Below are 21,105 nucleotides of genomic sequence, written 5' to 3' on the forward strand. Positions count from 1 at the left end.
TAATGCGTACTTCCAGAGCGTTTTTTCTCAAACCAATTGTTATAAACTTGAGCATTCATTCGTTGACTCAGGCAATGACCTATTAGTGACGCAACTATTAAAACTAGATCCCAAAACATCTGCGTGGCCTGACGGCTTTCCTAATGCCTTTTTCAACCGCTACGCTGAGTACTTATCGGAATTCCTAACTGGTCTTTTTAATCTTTCACTTGCTACGGGGTAAATACCGGCTGATTGGGTTATAGCACGCATTAAACTAATTCATAAAAAAGGTGATCCTTTATCGTTCGAGAATTACCACCCCATTTCTATTACAAGCAGTTGCAAACTTCTCGAGCACGTTATTGCTGACTACGTCTATGAATTTCTCAGTGAACACACTGTGCTATCAAAGCATCAGCACGGCTTCAGATGGGGGTTATCTACTGTTACCAGTTAGTTACAACTGTCCATGAATTTTAACGTGTTCTTGATGTGTCTGGGCAAACTGATGTATTGTTTTTAGATCTTTGTAAAGCCTTTGATAAAGTGCCACGTGGGAAGTTGTTATACAAATTACAGTGTTTAGGACTACCTACACAAAATATTCAGTGGATTCAGGCTCATCTTCAAGATAGACGTCAGTATGTAGTGATTAACAATTTTTCATTAATTGTTCTTTGTGTGTCTTCTGGAGTCCCACAGGGAAGTGTGTTAGGGCCACTTTTGTTTTTAATTTATGTTAGTTAATGATTTAGCTTCTGTCATTCCTGAAAATGTGTCTGTACGTTTGCTCGCAGATGATTGTTTAATTTTTCAACAAATTTCTTCACCGTGTGATCATGTGGATTTACAGGAAGCACTTATCACTATCGACAACTGGTGTCAGAACTGGGGCATGCAGTTAAACACTAAAAAAAACTGTGAAGGCAAGACTCGACGCCAAGTACCTGCCGGTCTCCCCGAGGGAAGAACACCCGGACTACCAGGGGGCGGAGAACGCGGAGCTGGACCGAGACATCGAGGAGTGGGAGGTCAGAAACGCCATGCAAGACCTAAACAAAAGATCTGCCGCGGGCCCGGGCCGCATCGGCAACAAGGCGCTAAGGAACCTGAACGACGCGGCGACGGCGGCCCTCACTTCAACAAGTGCTGGAGGGCCGGACGTCTCCCACGGCAGTGGAAGGAAGCTAAGACCATCCTGATCCCGAAGCCCGGCAAGCCGCCCGGTATCGAGAACCTCAGACCGATTTCCCTGACGTCGTGCGTGGGCAAGCTCCTGGAGCACGTGCTTATGAACAGATGGCAGCGGTACCAAGAAGAAGCAGAGCTGCAGACCCAGACTCGCTCGTCGGGTTTAGGGGCAAGCTGGGAACCCAAGACGCCATGATCCAGTTTAAACGCGAGATCGTGGATGACGAGACGAACACCAAGGACAACAGAGCGGGGATGGGCCTGGACATGCAAAGTGCCTTCGACAAAGTGCGACACTCTGCGATCCTGGCCCAAGCGTCGCGCCTGAACCTAGGAAGAAGTTCGTACGAGTATATTAGATACTTTTTGACGGACCGGACGACCAGAATCTGTGCGGGGGACCTGCAGTTGCCGGAGAAGACGCTAGGCAGCGAGGGGACGCCACAAGGAGCGGTCATATCGCCGCTCCTCTTCAACATGGTGATGATCGGCGTTGCCAACCGGCTGCAGCAAATCGAAGGCGTGCGACACACAATCTACGCCGACGACGTCACGCTGTAGGTCACGGGCGGCAGCGACGGCCACATTGAAAGCAAGCTGCAGGAAGCAGTGGAGGCAATAGAAGATCAGCTAAAGGGCTCGGGCCTGGTATGCTCCCCGTCAAAATCGGAACTACTGGTGCTTCCGCCCAAGAGAACAAGCCGCAAAAAGCAGTGCACCAGAGACTGCGAGAAGATCAAGGTGCGAACGCAAGGGGGACGAGTCATCCCCGAGGTGGACAAGATCCGGATCCTGGGAATGCTCATTGAGTGAAACCGAATGAACGGAGCAACGGTGGCCAAGCTCGCGGCCAAGACCGGCGCGGCAGTGAGACTCATCAGGAGGGTACCCAACAGAAGAGGCGGAATGAAGAAGGATAGGCTCACGAGACTCGTCCAGTCTTTCGTCGTCAGCCACGTTGCCTACGTCGCGGCCTTCCACAACTGGAGGCAGTGCGAACGGAGAAAGATCGACGCGATGCTTCGCAAGGCTTACAAGGCGGCACTGGGACTCTTGGGCAGCACGAGTACGGAGAAGTTGGAAGCCCTGGGAGTCCACAACAACTTGGAGGAGATTGCGGAAGCCCAGCAGACGGCGCAGTTCGAGAGGCTCTCGTAGACAAGGACTGGTCGTGCGATACTGCGTCGCCTGGGGGTCAGCGTAAGAAGGGAAATCGAGACGGAGGAGCGAGTACCGGAGGGAGTGAGCAGACGCATCGTCTTGTGCCCGATCTCACGGAACGTGAATCCCACCTACAACCAGGACAGGAGGGTGGCGAGAGCCAAGGCGCTAATCGCAACCCACGCCAACGACGAGGGAGCCGTGTTCGTGGACGCGGGGAGTTACCGGAACATCGACGGCGCCTACAGCGTCAGTGTAATCGAGGCCAGAACTAGCGTGACCAGATCGACGGCCAGCGTGAGAGTCAAGACGCCGTGTCAGGCCGAGGAAGCGGCGGTGGTCCTAGCCATCGCGGACCCAAGATACACGACGGTGTTGTGCGACTCCAGGACGGCAGTGCGCAACTTCGCGAGAAACAGGGTGTGCTGCGGCCGCGCGTATTCTGCGCAAGGCCGAAGCCGACGGAGGCAATTAAAGTGTCGTGATTAAGTGGTTTCCCGCACACGCGGGAGAAGGGGTAGCGAGCCCGCTGGGGCTCGCCAACCACAACGAGACGACCAACGCCGTGGCGCGAGGACTAGCCGGCCGCGCCGCGGGAAGGGCCGCCGACGACGTGGACTGCCCCGACAAGGACACTATGACCAGCTACTACGAGGTGCTCTCATGGTACAAACTAGGCAGGAGAACGACGGCACCGCCTCACCCAGGGCTGACCCGAGCCGAGGTGGTTGTGTTTAGGCAGTTGCAAACCAATTCAGTGATTACCCCGACGGCTTCCAGGCAGAAATCAACGGATCAAATTTTAATTATTTTCCCCAACATCACCTCACTGCGTCTCCAACATGGCGTAAAGAATCACTCCTGCCGCAGTCAAAGAACCCTTAAGTGCTTTACACTTAATTCTGAAGACATTTTTCGCCCCTTCTCTGAGGGGACGCGTACATGCAGCCCTGGCGCGATTGATTCCGTCTAGGCTGGCCCCGACTACAGATTCGTTCTTTTAACAGGTCTTCGCCGACACTAGCTGCTCTCGGCCGGGAGTCGCTTAGTAGCCCCAGCTGCTGCCGCGAGAGCTGTCCAAAGGCGCGTAGCGGTCCGATGGGGGGCTCCCGGGACAAGCTCCGGATCGCCGTTAAAGTGTAGTTAAAGCCTGACAGGAGGTGCTATTAGCGTAGTGAGGTCCGTGACAACTGAGACCCCGCATTTACAAGTAATGGCTCTCTTCTGTGGGTTCCTGGTGTGGCAGAAACTTCGTACCGCGGTCTCTGCAGCGTACAAATTCTCTTCGGGTTGGGCAAACGTGGCTGCAGACTAAAGCAGGGTAGGCATGGCCTGACGTTTATGTGGGGCGGGTAGAGGTTGGTGACGGTGGAGCAGAAGATTGCCTCACGCACGTGGCAGTTTGGGACCTTCAATGGTTATGAGGAAGGACTGATACTTGCTTCATGCGCCGAAGGTCGGGGACTTTGTATTCTGAGGGATGCGCGGATTCGTTCCCGGGTGTGGCTGGAAGGTACGCCGTAGAGCAGCACTCCGTGGCGTCGGCGTGGGTATATATGAGGTCACAATGGGAAGCTTCCCGTGGAGGGCGAGTTTGTTCGCAAGCAGTTTCTGGGCCGGTATGTGGCGAGTGACATGGGCGTCGGCAGGGGGGTGCAAAAGGGGCACTTGCCCCCTTCCCCTAAGCCACATGAGCACTTTCCCCTCCTCTTCTCCACTCTCCCTCAGCCCCGCTGCTCCAATCGTGCTTGCTTGTTTTCCCCGTAAAACGGGTGATTTTCAGAATACTTATAGCATGCCCCAACCTCAAAAAAGTATGTGTGTGAGGGGGGGGGGGGGGGAGGACACTTTTGGGGGCTTTTCTTCAGCGGGAACGCAAGTAGGCACCATAAAAAAAGATCTGAGCCAGCCACCCCAAGGACGCCTTGACCTTGCAAATTCTGAGTCTGGCACTTTTCCTAAAAAAACAGAAATTTTCGTTGGGACGAATTCTTAACACATATACTTTGTGCATCCCTGGATAAGCTATGTCTCTGGTATTTGATAACGACCCCTCTCGCTAACGGCAGTTTAGGCAAAACAGCGCAAAAAAGACAAAGGCACAGAGAAACACCGGACAAGGACTGCGCTGAACTATCAACTGGTTTTATTTCGAAAGATTATACAGAGTCGTCCAACGTAAAGTTTATCTGCGCATGCGCAGAAAATTTAATTCTTTCTAAGACAAGATGATAGCGGCCATGCAGACGCATGCCTCACCAACCATTAAAATTCGGTCTGATTCTACAATTTCACGTGACCGCCATGATTTGCACTTTCTAATGATGGAAGTGTATTGTATGTAATTCTGGCGAACAGTCCCTACAATTCAAACAATGGCTTGCCAGGAAGCCTTCCTCACCTTTCCCCTCCCGCGCATTTTAAACACGAAAGCGTTTTATTCCGGGATTCACGAAAAATTTACTTACGTCATATCCGTCACGGAAGTGACGCCAGTACAACGAAGTAAGCGGCCTGTAAAGGGTGCACCCCTGCACAGAGGGTCTTCTTGCGAGGAAGCAACCTGTAGAACTAAAGAGTACGTTATACTTCGGGTTGTTCGTTCTCGGGTTTTATATTTTAACACGAAAGTGTTAATTTCACTGGCGTCATATCCTTCATGAAAATGACGCGAGTACACCTTTGACGAAGCGACCCACCCGCAGGACGTCGGCTGCCAAGCACACTCACAAGACAGCCGCCGACCCGAAAATCATGCTCAGCTGCAGATTTCGCTGCACATTTCACTTTCGTGTTTTACCGTTTCCCATGACAGAGGAATCAACAGTTTTTTACATTATGCGTGTGCTTCCTCAGTCTATCGTTGACGCAGCTCCCAGTTTGGCCAAAGTCCAGGTGCCGTCCGAAGTAATTGGAACATGGGAGCTGTGGCAGAACACGCATGGAAGTAGCAGAACGGAAGTAGTAGAACACACGTGGGCGCCTGCCGACGGTGATAGCCCATCTATACCTCTCAACCCGCTTGTTTCAACGTGGCCAAGAGCATTCTCCGCAGCATACTGGTCTCAGCGATGGCGCTGATAGCAGAGACAATCTGGTCTCGCCTCTCGCACTCTTTCAGTGCAATTACAGTGATCTGAAGTGACAATTTTTTTTCTGAAATTTCTAGGTCTGTGTGCTATCAGCGCCATCGCCAAGGCCAAGATGCAGCGAAAAATGCGCTTGACAACTTCAAAAAGTTGTTTGAGACATATGGATAGACTATCACCGTCGGCAGGCGGGCATGCGTGTTCTGCTACTTTCGTTTACCGCCTGTGCAGCTACACGGCGCTCCTATGCGGTGCACAGCTCCCATGTTCCAAGTACTTCTGACGACACCTGTGCACTTTTTCGCACCTTAAGGGAATTTGGTAGGCTACGCCTTCTGTGCATTCAACAAAAAGTCGCCGATGTTTTGTGCCGCAACCACTTTGCTGCGTTGCCTCCGGGTCGGTTGTTTTGCAGAGCTTAGAGAGCTTGTGAGGGGCAGAATTGCCTCTGGGTCACTTTTTCCTGATTAGGTGATGTGCGTACGTTCGGTATCACAGCTACCCTCTGCCTACGCTCTGCCCGGGAATTATACGTTTGTGGCTTGGTGCGAATTTTCGCCAAGAGGTGCCGACACCAAGAGGTGCTGAGGGTATCCGGCACTCAGCAGTCTTCGGGATTGATGGCTGAACGCATCCGTGATACAGTGTGGGCAAGATTTGCCAAGGGCGTTTTTGAAGCACATCAAGGCTGGTTTAACGAGCTTTGAGTGCGCCGGAGTTGAAACGCCGAAGTGGTTTGTTGGCTCTGGGATCATAGCTCCAACAGATGCCAACATCTTTAATCCGAAACCGGATCTCCAGAATTCTAATTTGGCCATTGACTGGGAGTTCGTGTGTTAGGACAAAGGGGCACATTGCGTCATAAAACAGGCAGCCTTCCGGCAAAAATTCCCAGAAAGCCACAAAGGGGTATAACCCGCGCAGAGCGAAGGCAGAGGGTAGCTGTGATACCCTATGTATGCACGATATCACACAATCTGAAAAAAAAAGTGTGGGCCAATTCACCCTGTGGAGGTGGTTGGAAAGCAAAGCTGTACAACACCACATTTCGCGGGTTACTACGGCCCGGTTGCGTCAAGCAAACGCTACAGTGAACCTGTAACACGTTCTTTATTATTTCACTTCAGCACGACGTTCAGAACGGCTTTTTGATCGGTGTGATACACAATAAGACCGCGTTTTCACCGCCGTTATTTTCTTCGTGAACGTTAAGTCAATGCACGTTCCATGGATGGTAAGTCGGTTGTTTGGTAACGGTGTTGCACACGAATCCGAAATCTTAGAGGGCGAAATGGATGAACCACTGGCGCGCACACGGCCTCTACATGCGCCGTGGGTGGAGCGCACAGCGGCGCGAGATGTCGCCTGACGCTATCACGTGGCATTCAGCGAGAATGCATGGAGTAAACCCACAGCTGTGCTCGGTGAGTACACCGTCTGTCTCCCCCGTCTGCGTTTGCGCTAGTAGCTCAATTGGTAAGACAACGGGCTCTCCCTCCTCGTCTCTATTCGGTCCAGGTTCAATTCCTCGCGGTTCCAGTAATTTTTTACTTGTTTGCGGAAGTTTTCTTTTGACGCCGACGGTCGCGACAGAACCCTTGGCTGGTAACGGTACGACGCTTCGCTTTAAAAAAATGACCCAGAGGTGTGACGTGCATGTTGTCTTTTCTGCCCCTCACAAGCTTTCTAAACTCTGCGAAATGACCGACCCGGAGGCAACCCAGCAAAGGGGTTGCGGCACAAAACAGATTGATGATTGATTGATTGTAGGGTTTTACGTGCAAACGCAACGAAGGCGACGAGGTGCACCGTAGTGGATGGCTCCGGATTAATTTTGACCACCTGGGAATCTTTAACACGCGCCGAAATGTCGTACATGCGGGTGTTTTTGCTTCTCGCCTCCATCAGAAAAGCGGCCGCCGCGGCCAGGAATCGAACCCGCGTCCTCGTGCTCAGCAGTGGAACGCCTTAGCCACTGAGCCACCACGGTGGGTAGGAATGGTCCCGAAGTTAAGATAGGAAAAAATAAATGGTCCTGTTCAAATAACCGCACGAACGCTTTTGTTTTTACTGCATGAATTTCTGTATGCTCGTTTTTATGTCGTGCTTTTTCTACTAACGGTGGGAATCTATGTTGGGAAACATGCCAAAATCAACGTTTAGCCTCACCCACGATGAATGTGTCTGCGACAAACAGGAAAGGCCTGCCCTTTTAAAACGAAGCCCTGGTGTTCTCACTGATGAGTCTGTCGCGCGAAAACTCCCTGCAGGAAAGCCAACTTTCACTGACGACGATGATGACTGATCGTGGGTAAAGTGAAAGAAAAACGCTTTCGGTGGCCGGAATCGAACCTGGGTCCTTTACGTTACGAAGTCGGCGTTTATTAGATTGCTCGATTTAAATATGGTCGAAGCAGTTTGAAATATGAAAAAGTGAGCGCAGTTGCGGGCGACTACACAAATGAAGTGAAATGACGGTGGCTGTAAACCTCCCCCTCGCGAGGGGCACGATCAAATGCAGAGCATTTCCGGGGGCACACGACGTTAAGTAGTTTGCGTTACGTTAATGTTGTTGCACTTGTTACGTGACCATTCATTAGCAGGTGGGTATGATTATTATTCTTCTCTTCTCTCTCTTTTCTTCTCTGGCTGTTGTTGCGTCGTCGACGTCTAGATGCCTCTGGTTGAGTTAGTCCCCCCATTCGAGGGAGTCGATGGGAGACGTCATTGTTGAAGTTGTTCTTGTTCTTGCTGCTGCTGTATCAGCAGCTTCTTGACGTAGTTTGAATGAGTCAAGGATATAAGGCGCGTTCGTAGCCCTCCATTCTGTGTCGGCTTTGTGGCGCAGGGGGTAGAGCACCATGTACCTTGCGTTCCGCCCGCAGGGTCGTGGGATCGAAACCAGGCGCCGGTAAGTATTTTTTTATATAGTGTAGGGGGAGGGGTGAGTCGATGATATAAGGCGCGTTCGTAGCCCTCCATTCTGTGTCGGCTTTGTGGCGCAGTGGGTAGAGCACTATGTACATTGCGTTCCGCCCGCAGGGTCGTGGGATCGAAACCAGGCGCCGGTAAGTATTTTTTTTATATAGTGTAGGGGGAGGGGTGCTGACTACGATGGACAACTAGAAAGGGTGACATCGTGAGTTAAAGAAATGCTCTGCATTTAAAACTCCGACGACAACCAGAGAATCGGCTACGAGAAAGCTTCGAGTTTGACCATCGTCGATCGCTAGACGGAGGGGTGCACGATTTATTCAAACCCCACGTTAAAGATGCATGAAGAAGCGATGTAGAGAAACGCAAGTATCAAGAATGTACCGAACGACGTTTTCTTAAGAGAATATCAAAGTATACGTAGGTTGGGAAGAGGTGTTGTATGAAAGGCTGTGTTTGTTTTAGTTACCCACTGCAACAAAATCTCTAGCTATTCATTTTTTTAGTAGAACATGCTTGGATAAGCTGCAGTCTCCAGGTTTACACAATCCCGTTCTGAACGCGCTGGCGAAGCAGTCTAGGGCCCCACACAGTATTTCCCCGAAAAGGTAACAATGAACAGTATTCCACTCAGTTCTCTTCTTGGATTTTTGCGCGTTACGGGTGCAGTGTTGTACCTTATGTTGTTGTAGTGTTGTACCTTATGTACTTTTTATGCCGTAGGGCAATCATTCGTGAAAAGAAAGTTAAACACCACGCTGCCGATATGCAATGGCCATGGAACGAACTGGCTTCCGCAGCATCCAGGCTTGCTACTGACAAGGTGGAGGAATGTCATGAAGTTTTATTACTCCAGGGACCAAACCAAGCAAGCGCCTGGTAGCATTTCTCTGGCCTTCATACTCTACCAAGGTCAGGTAAACGCCTCCCGCAGTTCCGCGGCGCCGACGGAAGCGCCACCGAGCGCGCTTACGTCGCCGGCCAAAGCAGAATTAAAGACTGCTCGGGGCTGGCGTCTGAACAGCGTGTTGTCCGGGTATGCAACGCCATGGGAGACGAGCAGCGTGGCGAGCACTATTACTCGAGTGACAGTCTGAAAGTCTTGCGGCCTTGCGATATGAATGGACGTAGTTTGTCGGCGGAGAAAAAAAAACTTTGTGATGCACGAATTCGGAACGCCATGCAATTGAGCTTCGCTTCATGTCGGCTCCCACTTACGCGTGGGAGTAGTCTTTTATTGACACAAATGTGCACCGTCGTGTGTTCAGATCTCAGCGTTGGGCTCATCCTCGAACTCTCCCTCCTCATCGACGGTGGCCTCTTGGTACTGCTGGTACTCGGAGATGAGATCGTTCAAGTTCAACCCGGCCTCCCGGAACTCGCTTTCTTCCATGCCCTCGCCGGTATACCAGTGAAGGAAGGCTTTGCGCCTTAACATTGCTGCACAGAACAAATCAAGGGCTGGGTTTAGAAGATCACCAAGCGCGGGTAGAGAAAACACGCCACTTTTGTTAGTACGGGTACTCAGGCGCACGGATTCATCATTTGCTGCATGGGCGGAATGCAGTGTCTGCTCTCCGGGAAATATTGGCGGAACTAATAAGCGTGGTCATATTACGGATATGCACAGACTGCTGTCAAATGGAGACAAAAATCGGTGTTCATATGTGTGTAGAAGCACGTGTAAAGAATTTATCTAGTTCCAGGAAGTGACGTTCATAGAATGAATAGCTAGTGGCAGGCTGGATGAAGATCAGGTACCTGGAAAGGGTGCAGGCGTCAAAATAAGATGGAATTGGAGGAATTCGGGTGATAGGATCAAAGTAATTTTAAACCAACATCGAAAACCATACGCGAGGCTGTTGCACAGCTCCCCTAACGGTCGACACTCGCGCTGCCTTTAGTTTTAAACATGGCGTTGCCGCGGACATTGTGACAACAGGCAGGTGAAAACAAGCGCGGACGTACTGGTGAACTGCTCCAAGATACGCTTGAAAAGCTCCTGAATGGCGGTGGTGTTTCCAATGAATGTGGCGGACATCTTGAGCCCCCGGGGAGGAATGTCGCAGACGGCAGTCTTGACGTTGTTTGGAATCCACTCGACGAAGTAGGAAGAGTTCTTGTTCTGTACGTTGAGCATCTGTTCGTCGACCTCTCGCATGGACATGCGGCCGCGAAAGATGGCCGCCACCGTGAGGTAACGGCCGTGCCGGGGGTCGCACGCCGCCATCATATTCTTAGCGTCGAACATCTGCTGGGTCAGCTCCGGCACTGACAGGGCCCGGTACTTCTGCGCACCCCTTGCGGTCAATGGAACAAAGCCCGGCACGAAGAAGTGCATGCGCGGGAAAGGGACCATGTTGACAGCCAACTTGCGCAGGTCGGCGTTCAGCTGCCCGGGGAAACTGCGGGCATTACGAATGGGGAAGAAATTCAAATGGTGGGAAATCAGAGGCTGGGCGGCCGCGGAAGGTGCGTGCAAAAAAAAAAGAAAGGAACCGAAGTTTACTGGCGCACGCTATATTAGTGAACCACTTTAAACCACGCTATTGCAGGATAGCAGGCATTGAATGTTCACGCCGACAGAAGCGCAGTACTTCGGCGGCGGGGAGAAAGGTAGAAATAAGCACAGAAGAAACAACTCTTTGGTAAAATGCAAAGCTAAATGCAAGAGGATAGCCTACGTTTTGTGCAAGGGCTCTTGAGTAGGCAGCAGCTGAGGGGCACGATAAACTTGGAAGAAACAACGACAGATGTCAGATCGGCGGGGAAACCCACAAATTCAACTGTTAACATTTGGAAGAGCATACCATCATACCCGCTTAGCTCACGCGAGAAACGGAGCAAGAGCGAGTCAGTCACAGTGACTCTAGGGGGACTTACCGGAGGCAGGTGGTGACGCCCGACATGGTGGCAGAGACGAGGTGGTTGAGGTCACCGTAGGTGGGCGTTGTTAGCTTCAGGGTGCGGAAGCAGATGTCATACAGAGCCTCGTTGTCGATGCAGAATGTCTCGTCTGTGTTCTCCACAAGCTGGTGCATGGACAGAGTGGCGTTGTAGGGCTCCACCACCGTGTCGGAAACCTTGGGCGAGGGGAGGACGCTGAAAGAGTTAATAATGCGGTCGGGATACTCCTCGCGTATCTTGGAGAGGAGGAGGGTGCCTAGGCCCGAGCCGGTTCCTCCGCCGAGGGAGTGGGTCAGCTGGAAGCCCTGCAAGCAGTCGCACGCCTCGGACTCCTTGCGCACCACATCGAGCACGAAGTCTACTAGCTCTGCGCCCTCGGTGTAGTGGCCCTTGGCCCAGTTGTTGCCAGCGCCACTATGCCCTGCGATGCAGAAGGATGTCGCAAGAAGCACGATCCTGACGAACAGCGATCTTAAATGTTCGGGATTTGCAGAGCGCTCATACAGACCGGCTAGTTGCGATGAACGGGTAAGCTAAAGAGCTATTTCACTCGCACACATACTCATAAGCGTAATTTAAGGGCAATTTTTGTTACAACTACGTCACAAAACCAGATTTTCTGGACCAAGGCCTGCAAAAACGGAAAGGGCGTAGTGATGCAGTAGGCTTACATTGAGGGGGAATCAAATTAAAGCCAGCAGTGAGCCCAATGGAAAGCCCGAGATAAAGATAAGTCGATGAACATGCGATAGGCCTAGCGACAGGCCCGGTTCATTTGGCGAATAGGTGAAGCAAGGGTAACAAAGCGAGCGGGCACCAAAAACGAAGTTGTCGGGCCTGAACAGCGTGCCGAAAGGGCCCGACCGCACCGAGTCCATGGTTCCGGGCTCCAGGTCCAGCAGGACGGAACGCGGCACGTACCTGCCTCCTGCAACAAGGACCGGTTAAAACAAGAGAACAGGTAGCCATCGCAAGTACAGTCTTAGTGAAAACCGCGAAACAGCCAAATAGGCGGTATAAAATGAACCGGGCATGCAGGCGGAACAATGGCAACACGAACGGGGAAAAGATGAGGGCGTTATCAGTAACACCAGAGTCCCTCATTGACTCCTAAGGAAGCACCTATAGCAGATAGGTTGTGCATATGTCAAAGAGCAAAGAACCAGTGCAGAAAGGCATCACCGTCGGCCTCATTGTAGTAGACGTTGATGCGTTCCAACTGGAGGTCAGACTCTGCGTGGAAGCTGCCTGTGGGGTCGATCCCGTGCTCGTACGAGATCACCTCCCAGAACTGCACACGTAAATGTGGAGGGGGGGGGGGGGGGGAGTAGAGATTCTTTCACTTAACTAAAAACTAAAGAGTAGAGAAGGCTTAAGACAGGACACGCGAGAAGACAGGACAGCGGTTAACTGGTTTTATTGCCATGACGTGCAACGATAGATACATATATACATATATATACATACATACATACCTATAGATTATAGGAAAAGAAAGGCCTTAGATTACAGTCTAGACTGCAATCCTGAGGACTGCTGATGTCACGGAGTGCTGAAACCGTGGGATGGAGGCGGCGAGGAGACAGAGGGTAAGGCGGCGGTGCGGCGCTCGGAAGTGCACGTTGAAAGAATTTCTCCGCCTGTTATGGCGCTTGTTTTTATGGGTGTATGCTCTCCGTCACCCCCTTGGACCGGATAAAACCAGACCAGAACACTTGAAGACCATCAAGTTGCGCGAAAAAAAAAAAAGTTATGTTTTTGTCGTTTTCCTTCATTGTAAGTCTACGTCATTCACCGTGTTTAAGCAAGATATTTACATGCACCTGGGCGTGTTTCCGATTATTTTTTTCCGGGGGGGGGGGGGGGGGGGGGGGGGGGGGGGCTTCTGATAAGACGAACAAATCATCGTGGTTCCTTCGAGTTAGCCATAGCGGGAGTTAACTGTATACAGGGTGTCCCAGCTATCATGCACCAAGATTTTAAAAAAGAGTAATGGCGTAACTCGACGAAAACCTTATGGATAATGTTTGCAGTACTGTGGAGAAGCGGACAGCATTTTTTTCGTTAATGAGACTTAATTAATTAATTGCAATTAATTATCTAACTCGCGAAGTACTGCACTAATCACTAAAGTGTCAATGAGGCACTTGTAGGTACCCACGAGGGGCATCTAACTGCGGTATTTTCAGCGACGAACTAATTGCGTACACATTTATTCTGACTGATAAAGAAAACCCGCGAAATATGAAAAATACCACGTGACGGCGCGTCCGCGCGCATCGTAAAGCAACGTCCTCAAACAGGCTGCCTCTGAGTTAGCCAGAATGAAATAAACAAAAGAAAGAAAGAAGAAATCGCCACCGAGTTTGTGCCTTATCTGCACACGCGCCTTATCACGGTGATGCGCTGTCTCTTCGGGTGGGTAACACCGGAAGCAGTTGCTTTCAATCAGCTTATTTGGGGACGCTGCTTTACAATGCGCGCGGATGCGCCGTCACGTGGTATTTTTCATATTTCGCGGGTTTTCTTTATCAGTCAGAATAAATGAGTACGCAATTAGTTCGTCGCTCAAAATACCGCAGTTAGATGCCCCTCGTCGATACCTACAAATGCCTCATTGACACTTCAGTGATTAGGACAGTAATTATCGAGTTAGATAATTAATTACAAATAATTAGTTAAGTATCATTAAAGAAAAAATTAGTCACCGCTTCTTCACAGTACTGCAAACATTATCCAATAGGTTTTCTTCGAGTTACGCCATTACTCTTTTTTTAAAACTTGGTGCATGATAGCTGGGACACCCTGTATAGGAAACACTAGAATGCGCAGAGCCACGTGCAAAAGCGGAGAGGGAGATTGCGCCAGTTCATCCAAGGGCGTCCGCAGAACTTTTTACAAGGGGTAGCATTCATCAGCGAAGGGGGGGGGGGGGGGGGGGTACGGTTGGATAGCACCAAAAAGGCGTTATCTGTGGTTACAAAAATTACAAACAGCGAATTAGAACAAGACTTGGAGAATATACATTGGATTTTATTACCGAACAAAGAAATAAAGATAATAAAAATGCGAGAAGTTGCTGTCACTTTGTAAAGGAGAGTGGTCAGTCTCGCTGCGGGAGAGTTCTCGACTCACGCCAATTGCACACAGAACAATACGTTCACATACACGCAACTGCACTCCGTCAATCTTCCTTGAATAGCAGCTGCAGACGCCTCGGGTTTTTCTTGGCAAATTGCGAGATGACATGCGTGATGAAGTCTGTTGAAATGGCTCACACAATAAAGATACTTGATTGATTGTGGGGTGTAACGTGCCGACGCAACGCAGGCGATGAGGCGCGCCGTAGTGGAGGGCTCCGGATTAATTTTGACCACCTGGGGATCTTTAACGTGCGCCGAAATCTCGTACACACGGGCGTTTTTGCTTTTCGCCTCCATCAGAAAAGCGGCCGCCGCGGCCGGGAATCGAACCCGCGACTTCGTGCTCAGCAGCGCAACGCCTTAGCCACTGAGCCACCGCGGCGGATTGTTCGCTAGCTTCAATAACCAGCACAGGCAGTCTGTTTCACTGCAGTCATATGACCGGCAATGTTAGTCAGTGCCTAAAGTGCAATGTTGACCGCAGTCCTGAAGGGCGTTCCATACAGATACGCAGGACCCGAGTGTTCTAAGCATTTGAGTAGCGTGGATTGTTGAGTTCGTTGGTTTGCGTACATAATTGAAAAAACTTTGCGCTAAAGGACGAGACAAAGGAGGGAACGTCGGTGCCGTTTTCTCCTCTCTTCCGTCCTTCAGGGCAAAGTTATTTTAATTATGGGCCAACCAAGCTGTGCAGCTTTTTTGTAATGCATAAAAATATCCGAATCTCCAGTGGGGAGGGGGGGGGGGGGCAATTGCCCCCCTTGCCTCTCCTTCCGGACGCCCATGAGTTCATCGCCTACCGCTACAAACCATTGCAACGCAGCAGAACGTGCGCAGCGACCTGCTGCGAACGAATAAGTGGGCGAATAAATGGACGCAGTTTCTGAAGCGTCCCAGGTAGCGTACGTCGCCGCACTAAAAATGCAAATGCGTGAAGCTTGGGTAGCGTTCCGTCCTGCCAACGACAAACTCACTCCCGTGCGGAGACCCATTGCACTCCGAGACAGAATTAAGAGAACGAACATCGGAAAACTCGCACAAGACAAGACTCCCGATGTGTTCGAATTGTTTGCCTATGCCTTTGTTGATGAAACTGAAGCAGCTGTAGCAAGGGTATGTTCCGAAATACTCAGTCTAAATGCACGAGAACAATCACGAACACGTGCGGGCTCGATCGCAAAGGAAGCTCTTCGGATTCCTTGGAACACTGCAACAGCTGCTACAATGGGAACTAAATGGCAGTACCAAAGTACGGCTCATCATGGCTTACACGAGCTAAGCAAAACGTCCACAACTAACAACCAGCATGACCGCCAGCAAGATGACCCGTCTACTCCAGGTTGGGAGTGAGACTTGCCGGCCTGCGCAGACCAGCAAATCCATGATGGTGCCGAAGTGCTTACTCGCAACGCCTCCTCTGGCTACCACCACGTGACTGATTGATTGATTGACAAGTTTAACGCGCCGACGCAACGTAGGCGATGAGGCGCGCCGCAATGGAGGGCTACGGATTAATTTTGACCACCTGGGGATCTATAACGTGCGCCGAAATCTCGCACACACGGGCGTTTTTGCGTTTCGCCTCCATCAGAAAAGCGGCCGCCGTGGCCGGGAATCGAACCCGCGACCTCGTGCTCAGCAGTGCAACGCCTTAGCCACTGAGCCACCGCGGCGGGTCCTCCACGTAACTCACCCCCGCTCCACGGACAGTTTCTCTGCCGAGATCAGCGAGGCCAGAAGTCGCAAACGCCGTGCAAGGACTGCGCCGTCGGGGTTCCTGCCTGATGACAAGCCCATCAAGAGGCAAGAACAAGTTTCGGCAGGGTAGAGCTACCTTACTTGAGAAATGTCAATCCCTTACCGACCGTCTCCGATTAGTGCGGAGTGAACCATTTTTGCTCAGGGTAATTGGCCTCTAGACCCTGAAAAGCGGTCTCCAAAGTAGTCCGAGGCCAGCCCGAGGTCCCCAGAGCAGGATCCGAGTGCGTTGCCATTACGCTGACTCGGCACCCTGCCAGAGAAAAACAAGAGCCTGATCCGTGTCAATTTATAAATATGTGTGTAGACACAGTGGCATGTGATTAGAGGGGATTGATTGATAGTAAAATAGCGTGGGTTCTGTTTTGAAGGGTGGGCGTGTATATATAAATTGTACCCGTAATAACGGTACGTCAGGCTTTCGCCTTCAAAGCACGTAAGCAGACATAGGTATCCCAAACAAAAATGTCATAGACACGAGTAATTTAATACTGATCTTGAAAATAAAGCCTACATATTACTCAAAATTACTCGAAATTACTGAAAACTCGTACAGAAGCGATGAGGCGTACCAGCTTTCGCATCAAATTAGGCATATATTTTTTTAGGAGCGAAGCTCTTTAGCAAATCGCAATTTTTCGTTTCCAAATTTAAATAAAAATACCAAGAAATTGCGAGGGCGCGCACGCGAGCCCGGGCCTCGAGGCGACCGCCCGGAAATTAATAAAACCAAGAAGAGCGCCCGTGAGCACGCTCACGTGAGTTCATGCCTCGCGGCGACCGCCGAGCAGTTAAAACCCCTGTACGTTTGGCGTGACAAAAGTACGTTTGTCACGCCAAACATACTTAGAGAGATTGGACAACATTTACCCCCCAAAAAACCCTCCAGCGTAATCGTGGCAACACTTTCACTGTCGCAAACAAACTGCTCGCGTCACTCGATGGCTCCGCTCCGCATTCATCTTAGGAGTGCGCCGGCTCGTACGCAGGGATGGGTTGGCCACGGGTCGTCCGCACGCCCAATGAGGAGGCCGCTGGCCTCGAGGCTCGTCGCGCTGGGGATTGGGAGCCCCACCCCTCAAAACCTCGAAAGAAAGAAAGCGGAAACGAGGCCAGAGAGCCAACACGGACCACGTGGCCACAGAGCGTGCCAAGAGACGTCGGTGAGCCCAAAACATCGAATCGGTTCTACGCAACCGGGCGATGGTGCGTGAACGGTACCGGCAACGTCCAGCCGATACCGCTCACCAGCAGCGGGAACGTCCGTCGGTAACGGGAGCCGACGCTCGGTTCAACCGTGAGGGGTGAAACGTGCTAATGCACACACAACGTTTTATGAACGATGATTATTACCTACAAAAATGCAGGAAGCTAACACTTACACCAACAAAGATGAAGCAAAGATCGTTGCAGCGAAGAAGCAAATCGGCTGCAATCGTGGACTTAAACCGTCGTGATGTTCGTGAAGGTTGCGTACAGCTTCGGTACCTTCAAGTCTTACGCGTTAGTGTGAGCTTTCATTTTTTTTATGCGCACGCATAACTAAAATAAACGGAAATATAACCATTCATAGCTATGCCGTAAAAGAAAAAAAAAAAAACTACACACTCAGCATAGACGTAGCAGAAAGGATATGGTAAGGATTAAGGTTTAAGCTTAACAGCACCACATCCGCACTGACAGATCGGAGCTCCCAAATTTGGTACACAGTCGAGCAGTCTTACCTTTGAGCCGATCTGGTTACCGCACTGTCCCGCCTGGATGCACACAATCTCACGCATTCTGAACTTTCGAATATCCAAGTAAGCGGAGAAGAACAGCAGTTACCAGCCTTGCGAGGCCACCGAGCGAAAGAACGACGCCCCACGCATTGCACCTGCTTTTATACAGGAACACACACGCGTGGATGCGCCAATCGCGATCCCCTTCCAACGCTCTGATGGGAAATTTTAGGTCACGTGAATACTTATAGTTATCGGATTTGTTTCGCTTTCCAAAGTCTGATATTTGTGCTGCCACTATTTTGAAAAAAAAGCTTGTGAATTTTTCTGACCACCTGGTGTGCTTGTAACTGAACGATTGGTAAGCTTACGCGGTTATCAATTCAGTTCTTTTATGTCGCGATATTGCAAACCCCGCCTGAGTTGCTCGCACCTTCGCGATACTGCTGGTGGTTCACGAAAAATTTTTATCCGAAATTGGCGCGAGATGCGACGTAACAGATTGTAGAAAGCAAATTAAAACATTATTCTGCATGGACGTTGCGAATTCCAGAAGCATAGCCAAGAAGCAAAAAAAAAAAAAATGAATCTTCGTGGGCTCTGTATCTGAAAATGCATACGGAACAAAATTGTTCGGGAGTACACTATAAGGCTTTAGTGAATGGAGCAGTTTGAACAGCAAACAGCAGTGTAATAAACGTGTAATATGCACGGCGGTGATGGATATAGTACCAACGATCAGAAACATTGATAAATATATTAAATAATTAGAAGTAAAAAAAATAAAACGTAAGGCACATTAATTTCTTGATTAGATGAATTGAGGAATGAAGGGGCAACGCGTACAGCCACTCATGTCTATAATAGGCGCAAACTTAATGTATCACACTTCAGCATGACGTGTGCTACGCCATAGCACGGCAAAGTCGGATTTAACGTTTTTTTCTGAGGCTGCACAGTTTTTTTTAATGAAATTGATATCTGGTTTACTTCCTGTGGAGTCGCGCATGTGCAATGGGTCGTTATAAAAAAATTAATCGGACGAAGTTTTTCGAAAGTGGGTGCTGTGTGGGCGTCGTATCGCGAGTTGGCGATGGTGCTAAGGGCTGTATTTTGTAGTGGTGGTGGTGGTGGTGATGTTTATTGACGGGGGACCTAGCCTTGCGTGGTATGCCGGCAATTGCTCACCCGATCAGCACCTTTTACCGCTATGCGCGGGAATTCACCATGATTCGCTGAGGCTTGTGACGCTTAAAAATTGCAGGATCAAACGAAAGATGTCCCTCCCCGTGATCCAATGGCCTTCCGGGAAAATTAAATCGTTCAAAGAGGCATGCGGAGCGGCTTGCCTCCGCAGTTCTCTAAACAAAGCTAACCGCTCCACCGCATGCTCTCGGCAGTCCATAATAAAATGACTGATGTCGCCTGTAGCACTCCGCGTTCCGCACAGAGGTGAAGAGATAATGTTCAGCTTATGAAGCCACGCCGGTGTCCGCGCTGAGTTGGTCCGGATGCGGAACAGTAAGGTTGCCTCTGTCCTATTAATTGCTTTGGTAACACAAGGTCGATGTTGTGGTCGCCAAAGAGAGCGGAAATGATCTTGTATCATTGTTTTTAAAATGCGCCGTTCATCTGGGGCCACCTTCAGAAGACGAGGGCACGATGTCGCTTCACGAGCCAACTCGTCCGCAGCTTCGTTTCCAAGCACTCCTACGTGGGAAGGGACCCACTGGAAGCGAACGCTACATTAGTTTTCCTTTATCTGCTGAAGAAGACGCAGGGAGCGTTGGCAAGTTTTATCTGCGGGAAATCCAAGCTGCAAGAGTTGTAGGGCTGACTTGGAATCCGTGAGAATTACCGCATGCTGCACCCGAAGCGATTTGATCTTTTTCAACGCCGCCTCGATCGCTATGCACTCTGCCGTTGTTGATGACGTCAACTGGTCAATGCGAGCCGCCCAGGAAACGTTCATGCCGGGAATCACAAAGGCCGCTGCGCTGGTTTCTGCTTCTCTGTCGACAGATCCGTCCGTAAACACATGAGCACAATCTCTGTACGACCGGTCCAAGTGCTCAAGTGCTAGCATTCTTGCTTCCGCCACTGGTGTATATCTCTTCAAGCGGATGCCCGGGATGGTGAGCTGACACTCCAAACTCTCGAAAGACCACGGTGACTCCAAGCGATGTTGGTTCTTCCGCTGTTGCGGGTAGAGAATGCTGAGAGTGTTGAGCGCCGCGTGTATGCGAGATTCTACCCTTAGGCGGAGACGCCTGAGCAAGGCCTTTCCGGCTACGGACTCTCCCAGCCGGACAAGCTGCAAGAGCAACCGCTGAGACGCCATCAAGCGAAGAGGTGGAAAATGGGACTCTACCAGGACTTTTTTGTTTGCCGCCGCCTGGGGAACTCCTAGGGATATCTTAACGCCCTGTCGGTGCAGTGCTTCCAGACGAGCATACTGGGACTCCGAGGGAGCAAAACAGGTAGTTGGTAAAGAACCCGATTCAAGATGAGCGCCGAGTGAAGCCTAAGCATAGATGATGGGTGACTCCCCCAGTTAGATCCAGTAATTCGTCGAAGCACATTTAAGCGGGGAACCATGGACGTGACAAGAGAAGCCACGGCCTGCCTCCGGAATAATTTATAGTCGATGGTGACGCCGAGAAACTTCACACGAGTAGCTTGCCGGATTGGCAAGCCACCTAAAGTTAACTTGAGGCGCGTCGCTTTCCGTTTCTTTCCGGGAAACAAAAAGCATGTCTTTTCCGCGGAGACTGTTAGTCCCACCGACGAGAGATATGTTTGTACCGTACGAATCACTCCTTGAGCAATCATAGCCAACCGCTTGTGTTGATAACCCGAGATCCAGATGCATATGTCGTCGGCATATATTAAGTGCACTGACTTGCAGTCCTTTTTTACGGCTCGAGGGAGGCCCGCCATAGCCACATTGAAAAGTGTAGGAGACAGAACACTTCCCTGTGGCACACCTCGCGATACACTTCTAGTGCTACTTAAAACGTCCCCTAATCGCACCTGCATGGAGCGACCTGTAATGAAAGCGTGCACGAAGCGGAGAAGATTTCTTGTCACGCCCATTTGTGACAGCTTTGTGATGATGCCGCTTTGTACGACATTGTCGTAGGCTTTGGACACGTCAAAAAATAGCGCCAGTGTTGACAGTCTATAGGATCACTGGTGTTACACATGACTAACAAGACC

The 21,105-nt window shown here is 50.6% G+C and overlaps 1 protein-coding gene across 2 annotated transcripts; it reads right to left on the reverse strand.

Annotated features, from left to right (window-relative positions):
• Window positions 1–9,543: 9,543 nt before the first annotated feature.
• On the reverse strand, window positions 9,544–18,055 carry LOC144156170 (tubulin beta-4B chain-like). 2 transcript variants are annotated; one of them, XM_077688028.1, is made up of 6 exons: window positions 17,890–18,055; window positions 12,447–12,555; window positions 12,082–12,192; window positions 11,241–11,685; window positions 10,326–10,762; window positions 9,544–9,797 (listed from the first exon to the last, which is right to left on the reverse strand). In XM_077688028.1, exons 1-6 carry the CDS (start codon window positions 17,944–17,946, stop codon window positions 9,622–9,624), a joined length of 1,335 nt encoding a protein of 444 aa, XP_077544154.1. In that variant the 5' UTR covers window positions 17,947–18,055; the 3' UTR covers window positions 9,544–9,621. The 2 variants fall into 2 exon arrangements, with proteins under 2 accessions (XP_077544154.1, XP_077544155.1); XM_077688029.1 differs by lacking the exon at window positions 12,447–12,555 and having other exon boundaries at window positions 17,890–18,026.
• Window positions 18,056–21,105: the final 3,050 nt, after the last annotated feature.

Source organism: Haemaphysalis longicornis, unplaced genomic scaffold (genome assembly GCF_048455015.1).
Source record: "Haemaphysalis longicornis isolate Haplotype H1 unplaced genomic scaffold, Haemaphysalis longicornis Haplotype H1 scaffold_1, whole genome shotgun sequence".
NCBI lineage: Eukaryota > Metazoa > Arthropoda > Arachnida > Ixodida > Ixodidae > Haemaphysalis > Haemaphysalis longicornis.

Coding starts and splice junctions, on each gene's coding strand:
- LOC144156170 (XM_077688028.1), bottom strand. CDS start 17,946: ATGCGTGAGATTGTGTGCATCCAGGCGGGACAGTGCGGTAACCAGATC. Junction 10,763..11,240: donor GGCGTCACCACCTGCCTCCG/GTAAGTCCCCCT, acceptor TAATGCCCGCAG/TTTCCCCGGGCAGCTGAACG. Junction 9,798..10,325: donor TATCTTGGAGCAGTTCACCA/GTACGTCCGCGC, acceptor TGTTCTGTGCAG/CAATGTTAAGGCGCAAAGCC.